This window comes from Episyrphus balteatus, chromosome 2 (assembly GCF_945859705.1).
Source record: "Episyrphus balteatus chromosome 2, idEpiBalt1.1, whole genome shotgun sequence".
Taxonomy (NCBI): Eukaryota; Metazoa; Arthropoda; class Insecta; order Diptera; family Syrphidae; genus Episyrphus; species Episyrphus balteatus.
Window position 1 is genome coordinate 131,099,537 of NC_079135.1, and position 14,512 is coordinate 131,114,048.

Consider the following 14,512-nt stretch of genomic DNA (forward strand, 5'->3'; position numbering starts at 1 on the left):
ACATTTAACAATTTGACAGTTTAATTATTATCATTCTACTCTGTGGTCCAATCAACGAATTCGCGAAGAAGATGCAATTTAACAATGTTTGAGGTTTTATTTTTAGGTAGAGTTATGTAGATTGTATGTAAATAAAAGGTCTATGATTAATATTTGGAAAGATAATCAACCCAAAGGAGGTGAAGAAGTAGAAAACTCTTCAATTTCAAACGAAAACATAATCTTTGCTCTTGTATATTCTTTTTTCCCGATTTTTTTACCATCATTTTATATTTACCATATCGGTTTTTTTTTTGGAAATTCCGAAAAATCAATATGCGATTTTTTTCAGCTCTTTAGTTCTTCATAAACTGGTGGTGCAGACAAATTTCAAACATTGATCAGATGATCAGACTGTTTGAAGAAGTTAAAAAGTCATTGACTAATAACAGCACGTAGCTGAAGTATTTTCAAACCACTTTGAGTAAAATTCTACGAATATTGCACCAGTTTATCTCCCAGAATTCCTGATGGAAGTTGAATCATGCGCGAAGGAAGGGAAGGACACCAAACGTTAGAAACAATAAAGATATGCAGCTGAAGAGAATCCTACTCACATCTCCAACAATGACGACGTATTTGACAGAGTCTGGATCAATGGTTTCATCAACAAGCTAATGAAACTTGGTTTTCCAAGATATTTGGTAGAAATACTCGTCTGTTTTTGTAGAGATATCCAGTGAAAATTCAGGACTACGACACATCAAGGCCCAAGTACCAAAAGGTTCAAAGCTAAGACCTTTTTTTTCAGCTGTATGCAGATGACTCCATCACTTAATCAACATTATCATAGTTAGAGATAATAGCCAGTAGAGCGCAGGAGCACGTCTCGAATCCACGGATAAGCACGATTGCCCAAATAAGAATCGCTGAAAGTAGTCGGTACATTACAGTCGAATTTCAAGACAACACAATTGTTGCAACAAAGGACAGTGCGAAATACAGTAGAAACTTCAACAACCGGGTGAAATTCAACAAACACGATGCAGTTATTTTGAAATTCCTCCAGTTTCTCCTTTCATCTTATAGCTGCATCCTCTATTAAGAAAGCAGCATGGGTCTAGCAAAAAGACGAATACAATTTATCAGGTCCGTCATCACAATATCCTGCCCGGTCTGGTTCACCATTTCACTGTAAAGAAGATCAAACTCTTTGAGAAGAAAATCCCAAAAGTTTGCATTGGACTTTGTTGGAACCCACTAACCAGGAAGTACGGATAAATGAAGAAGCTGTACGAGACAGTTGATATCGTACCAATTGACCAACACATTATGGAACTTTCTAGTAGAATTTTGAGGACCATTGAAGGACGTACAAACCCGGAAGTGCATCAATATCAACCAACGATATCTACACCCGAGAGCGATCATCGATTCTTTAAAACCGTCTCATCTGCTGTAATTCATATTAACTAAAACAAAAGTAAATTTATGTTTATAGTCGTTTTTGCAAATCTTTCCCTTCGAATGAACTTGCTATACAAAAAATTATCTCAGTAATTTGTTTATTTCAAGAATGTATTAGAATTTAGTCAGTTTGAAACTGAGTGTGCAAGATTTTCGATGAACTTGACATTCCTAAATGCTATTTTTTTTTAACCTGCTTCGTTCGATTGCCCAACGTTACCCAGGCTACCCAAACTTTTATTTTCGCTATCCCACGCTTAATTTAAAAATTATAGAAGAATTAGTTTTTATTCACCACACAAAAAAAGTACGCATACACCATAGAGACCTTTTTGAATTAAGGGTGGGCTAACGAAAATAAGTGATGTGCTTATAAAGTCAAACCAAAAAAAAATCAATGATTTTTACACTTGAAAAACATATTTGTATTTTGTGGTTTTTAAGGTGAAATGAAACAAATCAACTTAAGCTTCTCAAGAGGAATGTTATATGCTTTATACTCAATCAAGTTAGAATTCTTATTCAAATATTTAACATTATTTGAGACGCTATGCCCACACCCGTGGATTAACCTTTTCTAAATTATAAATTTAAAAAAGGTCACTGTGGTGTCTGCGTACTATTTTTTTTGTGATGTGAAAAAAAAACTAATGCTTCTATAACTTTTAAACTAAACGAAGAATAAAGACAATAAAAGTTGGGCTAACCTTGGGCACACAAACCAAGGTTTTATATTAACGATTTTTTTCACAGGAAAAAAAAATCAAAGTTTTTCGGTTTCTGATATATGAAAAAAAGTTTTTTGTTGTATCTTTTATAAAAATAGTGGAATAAGGAAAAAAAAATAAGTTGGGCTTACGTTGGGCAAACAAACCACAGTGCAAAACCGACAATTTTCACCCTGAACAAAAAAAAAATATTTTTAGTGATTTTTGAGGTGAAAAAAAAAAAAAAATATTAGAACTAAATGTGAAATAACGAAAAAAAATCTTGGGCTATCCTGGACAAACCTTGGCCAATCGAACCAGGCAGGTTTGAAAACAAATTCGCATTTAGGGGTGCCAACTTCACATAACCAAGATTTTTGGTTTCCAATTTATCACAATTTCGTCAACTATCAGTCGGTTTTAAAACTCTTTTTCATAATAACCGAAAAGTGCCCATTTTTAAACAATACAGGTGTTACTAGTCATCCTTATATCTCCCCATTTCTTCGTTATAAAAAAGAGATCGAACTTTATATTTTTAAAGCAAATTTTATTCCGAATTCTAAAGTTTTTGTTATTATAATAATTCAAAACCTGTCGAAAATTTACCATTGTGATAAAGATGAACATTTTTGACAAAAACTTTAAGTATTAGTTAATATTTTGATTTCAAGTCTTAATTGCCAAGGAAGTACATAGATATTTTTCTTTCAAGCCAAGTTTTAACTTTAATTCTTTTAAAATCCCAGAAATCTATTACATGGAAAGTGTCAACCTTCTTCCTTCACTCCAAGTAAGATCTTTTTAAGCAAGATATCTTCAAGTTTGTTTTTAGCAAGTCATTTAGATTACATCTGTTATGGGCATCGTGTTTTTGAGTTTATTGTACTCTTTCTTTCAAGTAGCTAGCATATTTTTCATTAACTTTATTTTTTTGTACTCTTTTGTAGAAATGCATTTCATTTTACCTGGAACTATAAGTTGATACAGACACTCTTCTCAAACCTAAATAATGCATTATGCATTTCATTATGCATCTTTCATTCTAAATCGAATCCAAGAGAAGAAAAAAAAAACACATGCAGTAAAAAGTGTCAAGATGACGTGTTGGTTCGGTTCGGTTCCATCGAATGAATGTGTATATGGCAGGCACCTTCAGCAGCTCCCAGGTCTCCATAAAGTAAAGATCTTTAACTAACTCCATCACCATATCGAAGCAGCCATATAAGCACGCACTCTACTCTCCAGATCTCTGCGTTGATGTCATAAAGTAAATGACAATCAATTTCATTTGGCATCTGGTGGCTGTGTGGATATGGAATCGGAATCGAAATATCTCTCTCGGTCCTCGTTGAAAAAAAAAATATTAAAAAAAAACCAAACGTATGCATAAAAAAATGTGGGTGCAGGTATAGGTTATGAGATTTCACCGGTGATGTAGTAATAATAACTGATATGGAGATTGGGAATCCACAAGATATTGTCGCAGCTAACTGAATTGATTGACAATATTTTTTTTTTTATTATTATTTTTCTCTTTTTACAAGTTTGGTTTAACAGGGTGTTTATATTATGAACATGCACAATAGGGCTTGTCAAAATGCTAAACTATGGAATTTTCAAATGTAATAGCTTTTAAAAGTTGCATTGCTTATCAAAATTAAATTCTGCGTTTGAAATTTTCATTTTAATTAATATCTTTGGGTCTCTCAAAATATTGGAAGAAATTTGGATTTTTAGAAATTTCTTAAACATATGTTTTTATTTTAATTGCGCCGTTTGGATACAAAAAAAAGAATATTAAATATTTTTAGGCTTTCACGTTTAAGATAATTTTAAGAAAAACTTTTAAGCTTATATTTGTTGGAATTGAACACTTAGGCCCAATTTATTGACTCTCAATTAGACTTAAATCGCCATTAAAAAAGGGAATTTTAAAATTAAAAACTAATTTCGTTTAATTCAGTCTCTTTTAAGGATTTTTTTGAAGTTTCGCATCATTAACTAATTGAGCATTAAATTTAAAAGTCGTTTTAGTTAAAACACCAAATTCGACCTTTTAAGAGGGATTTTTAGAGCAAATGGAGGTATTAAACAGAATTTCTATTTATTCACTCTCCATTAGTGTCAAATGTCATTTCATTTATTGTTTGATTTATTATTTTAATTGAAAAATGTCAAATGATCTAAAGAATTATTAAAAAAACATCACAATTATGAATAAAAGTCCAGACTAGAATTTTTTGAAGGTATACACATATGCATTTCTACCATAAATAAGTACAAAATTCAAAGAAATGAATGCATTTTTTGTCTACTCCACACATATAGTACTAGATCTACTACATTATATTCTCCACTTCTAAACTAATCAGGTTTGAGATGCTGCATAATATTAGCATCTCAAAACATTGCAATTGAACCCATGTGAAGAAGAGATCTAAAGCTTACTTCTAAACTCATGACACGAGATGAATGCCGATAACACTTAAATTTAAGTTGTTATTTGACATCGCTGGAAAAAATTAAAAATTTCACTAAACTCCTTCTTCTTCTCATGGCTTCTATTGTAGGTTGTAGCATTCTTTGGTTACCACTGGTATATCGTCAATGTCGTGTATTTTCGCCTGGCGTTTTCAGCTGCAAAATACTTACGGGCCATAGTTTTCTTCAAATTCAAATCTATTTGATTTGACAAAATTGTAGCTTTTGACAGATTATTTTACAAAAAAAAAAATAAAAAATCCCTAGGATATTTTTAACAGAGTTTTAAATTTAAAGTTTCCATTAAAAGTAAGGACTTTAACTAAAGAAGAGTGAATTAAATGAATTTTTAATGATGTATACTTAAAGGCGACAATAGTTTAACAAGGCCGTTAACTAAAGCGATAAATTTCAAAATTTAATGGAGGCTCAATAAATTGGCCCTTAGTAAGGAAAATGCAAAATAATGAGTTAAGAAAAAAAAAAATCAAATTTTCTTAGAGATCAATATTTGCGTATACTAAAAATTTCTCCGTGTATAAAAAAGTTTAGGACTGCTCCTGCTGACAAATGCTTTAAGCTTACATGCATAAATATTAAATAAATATTATTAAAAAAAAAAAACACCCTGTGAATCTGTCCTGAATAAATCATTAAATTCTTTTGCAAGCACCTAATACTCTCTATCCAAATACATATGTTTTTAAACATAATGTACAAAATTAAAGACTTTGACTACCAGTCATTTAACAACCTCAAAAACGATGATAACAAAACTTGAAAATGTTACAATTGTACGAAATAGGCACATAAATGTAAATCTTGGTGAACTTTTTTACTTTTCAATGCCCGACGGCATCAAATAATTTTATCACTAATTTTATTCATTCTTAACTTCGACAAGAAAAATATAAATAGTTAAAATTTCCAGGATATAAGAGTAATAAAAAGAGTCGATCATGTCGTCCAACGTTTTTGGGTATTAGAAGGGTACAATCGTCAGAACCAAAATGAGTGTTTATGGGTTAAAAGCATGTTAGTGGAAAATTAAATTTACCAGGCCTTTTGTGTTTAATCAAAACAACATTAAAGTAATGATTTTTTTTTTCATTAATATAGATACAAATATCAGCAAAATAATCATCTTGGCTGGAAATTTTTTTATTTCCTTTTTATTCTATGATCTAATAACTCAAAAAAGCTTTATAACTTTATAACTCAAAAGTTAAAATTTAATTTTTACCTCAATCATTTTTGCAAAACTAAAAAATTGCCGAGTTATTCACAAAAGCTTGTTTTTCCTTAAATCCAAGATGGCGGCTTCAGCTCAAGTTTAATTTTCCTAAAAAACTGGTTTTAAGCCCAACCCGTCTACCGTTCTATGAAACAAAATTCACGATTAAATTTTTCTCATAGAAAATAAATTTGTAACCTTCTGTAATATTGTACATTAAAATACATTAAAAAAAAAATGTTCCCCATAATGTCTGCATTGCTCCAAAATAAAATAAAATTACAAAATGTCCGCCGACTTAATAGTTTGATAGTGTTCGGTTCGGGCGCTCGTAAAGCCCTTTACTTATTAAGTGGCCCGATAGTTTACTGATTATTTTGTTTGTACTTTGTCAGCGACTAGTACTTAATCGTTCTACTGTGCGCACGTTAAATTTTTTCATACTGATCAAGTATCGAGAGCCTAACTAAATTATCGGCCGATAGAAAGTTTTTTAGTCTGCGGAAATTACTGTCATAATTCTGTCTGTTGCCTATTAAAAAATAATAATCTAAAATAAAATGCACGACTTGCTCCTTTGGTCTCTCTCTAGTATATTAAAACTTTTAAGAAGAAAACAAAAAATATAAAACATTTTATGTTAATATAATTTTATAAGAAATTAAGTAAAAACTTACTCGTAAAAAAATAATACAATTTTTTAAATTTAAATGCACATTTAAATATGCATTTAATTTCTTGGAGCCGTTTTTAGGTATTTAGGTATAGTTTAAATTTTGATTTTTTTTTAATTGAAAAATTATTTTTAATTTTTTTTTCTTAATTTAAGGTGATATGTATAAAAAGTAGTTAATACTTTTACTTTAAAAATTGTAATGTATCAACCTTTTCTATTCACATTTCAAAACTATTTTATAATAATAAATTCTCTTGTACAAGTATTTACTGTTTTTTGTGCATACATTTTAAACTAAAGGTTTAAAAAAAATAGTTGAATTAGAGTCAAGTTGTTTACGGGAAATTCAGTAAACGATTCTAAAGCAGATATCATTAATAACGATTAAAACAACGATTCTTATTCAAAAAAGTATAGGATAATCTTTTGAATCAAAATAGTTCGAGCAGAGATCAGAAGAAATAAATCTCAACCTTTTGAAAGGTTCTGTAATAACACTTATTTGTTGTCATTTTCAATATAGGTCATAAAATAACCTTTAATTTTAAAAAAGAAAATTTCGGTCAAGTTCTGAGAGAAACCTTTATTTTGTATTTTGTATGTTTCGGTCAGCAAGTAAGATTTATAGCTGAGAGAAAAAAATAAATCTAATCTGCAAAATTATCAACTAGAACATCGGTCTCTTCAAATATTCGAAATTGCATTTTTCGTCCCAGTGACTCAAATCACAGTGGAAAGGACATTTTTCATCTTTATATTTTATTTTAAGCGAAGAGTCAAAGAACTTTGAGAGTCTATTATTTGAAATTAATACATAAACTTAGAAAAAACATCCTTTTCATATTAGGGTACACCACCTCACCTCTACATACTTACTAGAATCATTTCAATCAAAATATTCTTCAAAAATTCTCCTGAAAATTAATTTCCGTCAAATAAAAATAACAATTTGTTTTTTGATTTTTTTTTCATATAATTATCTTTTTGTTTATTTTTGCCTTTATACAATTAAATTTGTTTTATTTTTTTTATATTTTATTATTATTTTTGTTGTTTTTTTTTTCATTAATAAATCTAAACTAATGTCAAGTAAATAAAAACGAAATAATACAAAAAAAAAATAAAAATAAATTCCAATTAATTAAAATTAAAAATGTTTTACAAACAATTTGTTATATAACTTTTTTTTATCTTCTTCTTATTTTCTCATTTAACTTACTCACTTTTTTATTTTTTTCTTTAATTTATAGATAATATTTTACTTAAAAACTATTCAAATTATCTACTTTATTTTAAATATATATATATATTTTTTGTTTGTTTATTTATAATTTTTTTTTTGTTGTTGTCAATTCATTTTTTTATGTTTTTTTATTTTATTTATTTATATTAATTATAGTTTTGTATATATAGAGATTTTATTTTTTTATTAAATTTATTATACAAAAAAGATATGATGATGTGTTGGGTTTTTATTTTTATGGGGAATTCGATTTTTATTAAATTTTTAATTTTTTACTTTTGATTTTACTAAAATTAAAAATAAAGGAAAACGAATTTGAAGCTTGTTTTTTTTTTTTTACTTTTTCTCATTTTTGTGTTTTTTTAAATTCAAGGTACATATTCATGAGTAAGATGAATGAAACAATTCTCTGGCCGTTTTTTATTTAATTTTTTTTTGTTTAATTTTACTTTAAATACATATTTACAATTTTTTTTAACGGTAAAATGGAGAATTAAAAATTTAAATTTTTAAATATTTTTTTTTCTGTTTTTAAGTTTAGCTTATCACTTATGAATTTCGTTGATCCAGGCTTGTGTGAGTGACGAATGACAACACTGACACAAATTTTTGTTTTTTTTTTTTATTTATCGAGGATTTTTAGGATATGTGTTTTCGAGGGCCTGGGTGTCGCCACCTATCCGTTCTATAGCCACATTGCCAGCGGCCGACTGTAGGATCTCCTACACCATATTCACATACTTGTCTTGGGGTGACATGTAATCAAGGCCATTCTGGGAGAAGGCTTGCGCGGACATGGTTCCTGTGAATGATGAGCTCGGCGAGAGGCCAAAGTTCGAGGCACTATACCCGGAATGTCCCATATTATAGTTGACCTGATTTTGATTGCTAAAATACTCCATTTGCGAGTAATAGCTGGGTGTCTGGTAGTTGTTGGGGTACTGGTTGTACTGATTGTGCCAGAAGTTATACGAGTCGTGGTTGGACATGTAGGCAGAGTGAGCGGCAGCTGAGTGGTGGGCCGATTGAGCGGACTGAGCTGCGGCAGCAGCATGTGCCGCAGCGGCGCTCTGTGGCGACATCGGTGTGACGGGCGGGGACGGGGTGGTTATGCTTGAACTGGAATCCATGGGTGTGATGTTGCCACCGGGCTGCACCAGTCTGGGATTGGTGCTGGCACTGCCATAGAGGCTGGCGTGATGGCTACCCGAGCCAAGATCGCCGCCGGACGTGTCTTTCATGGAATCGTATGCGGCACGAAGTGATTCGCCATTGGAAGCAGCAGATGACTGATAGCCACCGCCTCCTCCGCCGCCGCCCATGTGCTCCTTTTTGCAGACTATGCTCACGGGACTGACGGAGGTGGCAGGTGTTGGAAGAATGGGCGAGGAATTGTGACCGCCGCTGCCGAGGTTCAGCGAGTTGGCGGCGGAATTTCCCCCGTTGCCAGCCATGCTTCCGCCTGAATGATGGGACGATAGGGAATGCGAGTTTAAGAAGGAACTATGGTGTGACTTGAGAGATTGGCCACCCGAACCACCACCACCGCCTCCGCCAGAGGGCGCTGAATTCGCCGATGATTTGTTGTTGTTGTTATTGTTATTGCTCGATTTCGCTGGAGTGCCGGATGAGTTTGTTCCTGAATTGCCGCTGCCACTAGAGCTATTTTGATTGTTGGCGTTGCCGCTGTTATTATTGCTATTCGATGAATTGCGACTGGAACCGGAGTTACCGCCCGATCCCACATTACCACTATTGCCCTTGGAACTGTTGAGCGAATTCGATTGTTGTTGTTGTTGGAGTTGCTGACGACACTTGGCGCGTCGATTTTTGAACCAAACCTGTAAAATAAACAAAAAAAAAGGACAAAAATTAGTTTACACAGTCACAATAGTCAAGTTTATGGTGAATTCAATTAAAGCAATCGCACTGAAATAACAAACAAGTATTATTTATTTAGCCCACCCCTCTTTGTCGTCCTTTTTCAAGGAGTCGTCTAAGAGTATTGTGAAGTCATCATCTTGAAACTCCCCCCCCCGGAAACTTCTAACCACCATCACCAAATAGAAGAGAAAACAATCCGCAAAGTGCCGTAGTTTGACGATAATGCTTCTTGTTGTTTGCCTTCTTCTTGGTTTGCTATTTTAAGGGGGACGAATGACTACGAGTGGAAAGATTCGAATTTCGGGGGTGCTAATGGATGCAAAGAATCATAGTTGAGTAGTCGTCCTCATTCTCGCCCGCAACTTACACAAACAATAATATGAAATACGTGCGACCTATTCACAACAACAAGGGTGCTACGGTGCATTGTCAAATTGTGTGTCGTGTCGTTGTGCGTGCGTTCGAGCGTTTTATTGAATTTTAAAATCATTGCCAGAAAAGAGCATTAAACAAGGCGTATCGAATTTCATTATAGAATTTCCTCTTATTTCCCCCATTTTCTCTTTATCCTTTTTTTTGGTTGAAATTTAAGTTAAATTGTGAATGGAATACAGTTTTTTTTTTTGTATGAAAGGTGACAGCAGGCGTTTCTGAATTTGTCTTCCTTTGATAAGTCAACTGATAGCTGATTTGATTGAGAAAAAAAACCGATTTTTAATGAAATTTTTAACTTTTGATAAATCAAAGAAAAATCAGTATTTTTTTGACAGAAATTAGTTGCAATTGTGAATCAAAGAAATTATAATATAAAATCGAATGAAATTAAATCATCAGTGAGAAAACATCAAACGATTGAGGTACAACTGTACTAATTTTTAGATGATTCAGCTAGATGCAATTTCTTGTTAATTTGTTAATTGTGAATTGGTCTGAAAAATTGTGTTAGAATATGAAATAATGGATTTGAAGAATAAAATTCACAGAGTTTTAGAGGAGAAGATGAAATTTTCACAAAATGTATAAAGCTTGAGGTTTTCTCTAAACAATGGTTCACAATAACTTCTTGAAGATTATTATCTCAAATTACTTACAAGAGATACATATCATGCCACAAAGTTGCTTAAAGACGAGGTGTTTAAGGAAGTTTCTATAAATATGTGTCTTTAGAAATTAATTTCAGCAATATTCAAGTTGCAGATTGTGAATGGGTCTGAAAATTGTGTTAGATTTCGCAGAAATGGGAACATTTCAAAATATGCGCATGCATTTAAACAAAATATTTGAAATAAAAGTTATATTTATCTAGAACATTACTATGGAGTTGAAGATTCCTGAAGGAAACATCGAAAGATAAGTCACAGTAGTGTTTTGAGATATCTTTTTTTTTCCAAATTACGTATAAGAAGTCCAAAGCACAGCACATATTGTTTAAATATAATCAATTGAAGAATTTCTATGAGTCTCGGGAAATAAGATTTGGCTAGGTTAAATTTGAAATTCTTTGGCTATTGTGAATTAATCTTTGTAAATTGGTCAAGTTAAAATTTACGGAAATAGGCGTAATAAAATAAGTAAAGAAACAAAAATATATCGTTGCTAACGAGATTCCTGAATTGAATATCAAATACCTAGTAGTTCACAATAGAGCGGTGTGATAATTATTTTTAAACTATAAAAATCGTACCAGAAATCAATATTACTGCTTAAATAATGTATTTATTTGACATTTTATTAAATAAATAAGTACAAATAACTATAAGACTTAAGGTGAAGAAAAACAAAATAGTTCACAATAGTGGATTGTTGTGAGGAAACAAAAACCCTAAAATGTACATATTCTTCAAATAGAAACTAAAATCCATTTCCAATACATTCTACCAAAATCCATTGAACTTTAACGCTCCATTGCTACTTACTATGATTGTGATTCAGCCATAAAGGGTATATATACACAATAGGTAAGATCTCATACTCTTTTGATACATTTGTGTCCTTTCTATCATAATATACAACCCCTGAATTTACACAGTCACAGATTTTATTTACCATCTATCAACATTTGCTACAAATTGTGTCCGCATATCCTGTGAGAAAATTTATCACCAAAAAACATCTGTGTGCGAGCAACCGATGACAAAATAAACTTTCGTCGAGATTTTATTTGATGACAATAAAATAAAATGATATAAAATTTCTCGGTGCGCTCGGTCATTAATAAAAAAAAAATAAATTTTATCCACAACACCAACCATCAAGGAAGTGTAACCAAACAAAACCAAAAAAAAAAAATAAAATTGTATAAAAGAGAAATCCAGAAATTGAATACAAAGTATGAAAGCTGTGGAGAGAAGGCAGAAGGAAGGAAGGAAAAAAGTGAAAAAAAAAAATTATTATATTACGCGCGACTTTGCGAAGGCATTCATTCGGATAACCACAGTTATTTACTTTGGGAAATTGCTTCTGTATCGTCTCATTTTTCCTCTCTCTCTCTCTCTTTCTTTCGCTTATTTGAAATAAAAGTTTATTCCCCCTTGTTCGTATACAGTCGCTATATCGAATTTAAGGATCATAATCACTTGGGCGTGATAGAAAATTTACCCAAGCCGCACTCCACTGTTTCGCCAGCCACATTGATATTAAAAGAAGTTATGAATTCCTATTATTTTATATTTGTACGTAAACGTAGTGTAGTGTAAGATAACCCTCTTTTTTTTGTAGATGTGATTATTGCCAGTAATATTGAAACTGTGTATAAGAGAAATCACCCTCTTCTCTTTCTATAAATGAATAAATAAAAACACAGATATGAGAAGGGCAGTTTAAGATATGACACCAGAGTTTTATCGTGATAAAGTAAACACAACTAACAAGGTCATAATTTATTTGAATTTATTACACAAGGATTTTTGCTAATTGATTTCTGTTGTTGATTTTTTTTTTTTAGAGAAAGAAAGATGATTTAAAATTTTAACAAAAAAAAAAAATAATTTTCTTATTTATATACTATTGTGAACTAAATTACGAAATCTGGATTTTTGACACCCTAGTCACTATTCCATCAAATTTGGAATCAAACTCTCAATCATATAACCATATAAGGTTTTTTTTGTATTAGGTTTATCGAGTTTCTTAGTTTATTGTAAATTATTTCCATTAAAAAACTTTCTTACTTTATTGTGAATGATTTACATTAAAAAACTTTTGTGATTTTTCTTAATTTTTTATTCACAATGAGGTATACTTATGTATCTTTGCAAAAAATAACTATTGTTATTGAATTTGCATTAAAAAATATCTATTGTGAATGAAATACAAAATTTTTAAAAATGTAATTCACAATGGACTGCATAATTATGTTTCAAATATTTTTTGATAATTTATTTAATATACTTTAATCTTGTTTTTAATTGTGTCAATTTGTCAAATCTATTTTAAAGTTATTGGAAAGGAAAAAGTTTAACTCGCGATAGTTCTAAAAATATTTTATTTTTTTAACGCTTTTGTGTTTTTGCCTCCAAGTTTGGTAGAAAAACAAAAGTCAGTTATTAAAAATAAAGATAGTTATCCAGCCATAAAAGTTGAAAAATTATTTCAACTACTTTTTAAACAAAACAAGTCATAAACAAAAAGCCTATTGTGAATGTTTCTTATAATATTTGTTTTTAAGGAAGACTGTTTTTTTTTAAAGATGTTTTTGATTTATTTCCTGTAAAATATATTCAAACTTAATTTGGTATTCTGAATTGTTCAGTGCTCATCATTTGAAATATTTTAAGATATAATTCACAATAGGTGATTTTTTATATTTTTGGTTCATAGCAGGAAATTGAATATTGCTAGTGATATTCCTGAAGAGAATATCAAATTGAAGGTCACAACAAAGATTTGTGAAAAATCATTATCACTTTCTAAATCATGTGTTTGTGGGACACGCCTACTGTGAACGAATTTAACGACTGAGTTCACATTAGGCTCACTCAACCGATTTAATTTGACTTCTATTCTATTTATATCTATTTCGAGACGTTAAAATAAAGGTGGTATTTCTACAACACTTCTTCTAGAGTAAGATGGACATGGCGGACCACTAAATAAATCGGTTGAGTGAGTTGAATATGAACAAGGTTAAAGCGAAAACAAAATCATAGCTGTATTAGTCTAGCATGAGACAAAGAATAACAAATGTAAAAACTTCCGTCGGCAGTCAAAAAACTCAGAAGTAAAAATCAAACAAATGACACCTAAAATCAGATTAGTTCACAGTAAATTATAAGTTATAGATACTTTCAAAATACCTACACTCACAACCTAGTTACTTATGATAAAGTTGCATCACAAAGTCTATAAGTTATGAACACAAAGAACTAGCGCCACTTAACAGTTATTAAAAAAAAAAATAAAGAAGCTAACGCCATTCACAATAATAATTATAAATCACAAACTTGACAGATAAATAATTTGCATGATTTATTAATCAATTTTTTTTTTGTGATAAGTATTTGTTTGTTTTCTTTTATATACAAAATAGACATAAATAAGTGAGATCGAAATGCAAATTGCGCTTAGAAAATAAATAAATTAAACTGACATAATCTGAAAATAAAAAAAAACTAGTGATGAAATGGTGTGAATTTATTGTTCCACAGGGTCAATAGAATGATATTTGCAGCTCATATTTGACGTTAGTTCACAATGACTTCTGTCAAAAGGGATTTAAAAGTCTCAGTCTACATTCTATTTAAATTGTTAATTGTAGTCTCCTTGAATTCTTCTTTTCGTAAAAAAATACACTAGGGAAAAATTTAACTATTGTGAATGTACCATACTTAAGCTTAAGT

The 14,512-nt window shown here is 30.8% G+C and overlaps 1 protein-coding gene across 4 annotated transcripts in view; it reads right to left on the reverse strand.

Moving 5' to 3' along the window:
- Nucleotides 1-8,396: 8,396 nt before the first annotated feature.
- LOC129912655 (homeotic protein ocelliless) overlaps nt 8,397-14,512 on the reverse strand; it is a 62,506-nt gene continuing 56,390 nt past the window's right edge. For all 4 annotated transcript variants that reach the window (XM_055990998.1, XM_055990995.1, XM_055990997.1 and 1 more), the window contains exon 4: nt 8,397-9,631. In XM_055990998.1, coding sequence (XP_055846973.1) covers nt 8,513-9,631 — 1,119 coding nt within the window. In that variant the 3' untranslated portion in view covers nt 8,397-8,512. The remainder of the gene's footprint in view (nt 9,632-14,512) is intronic.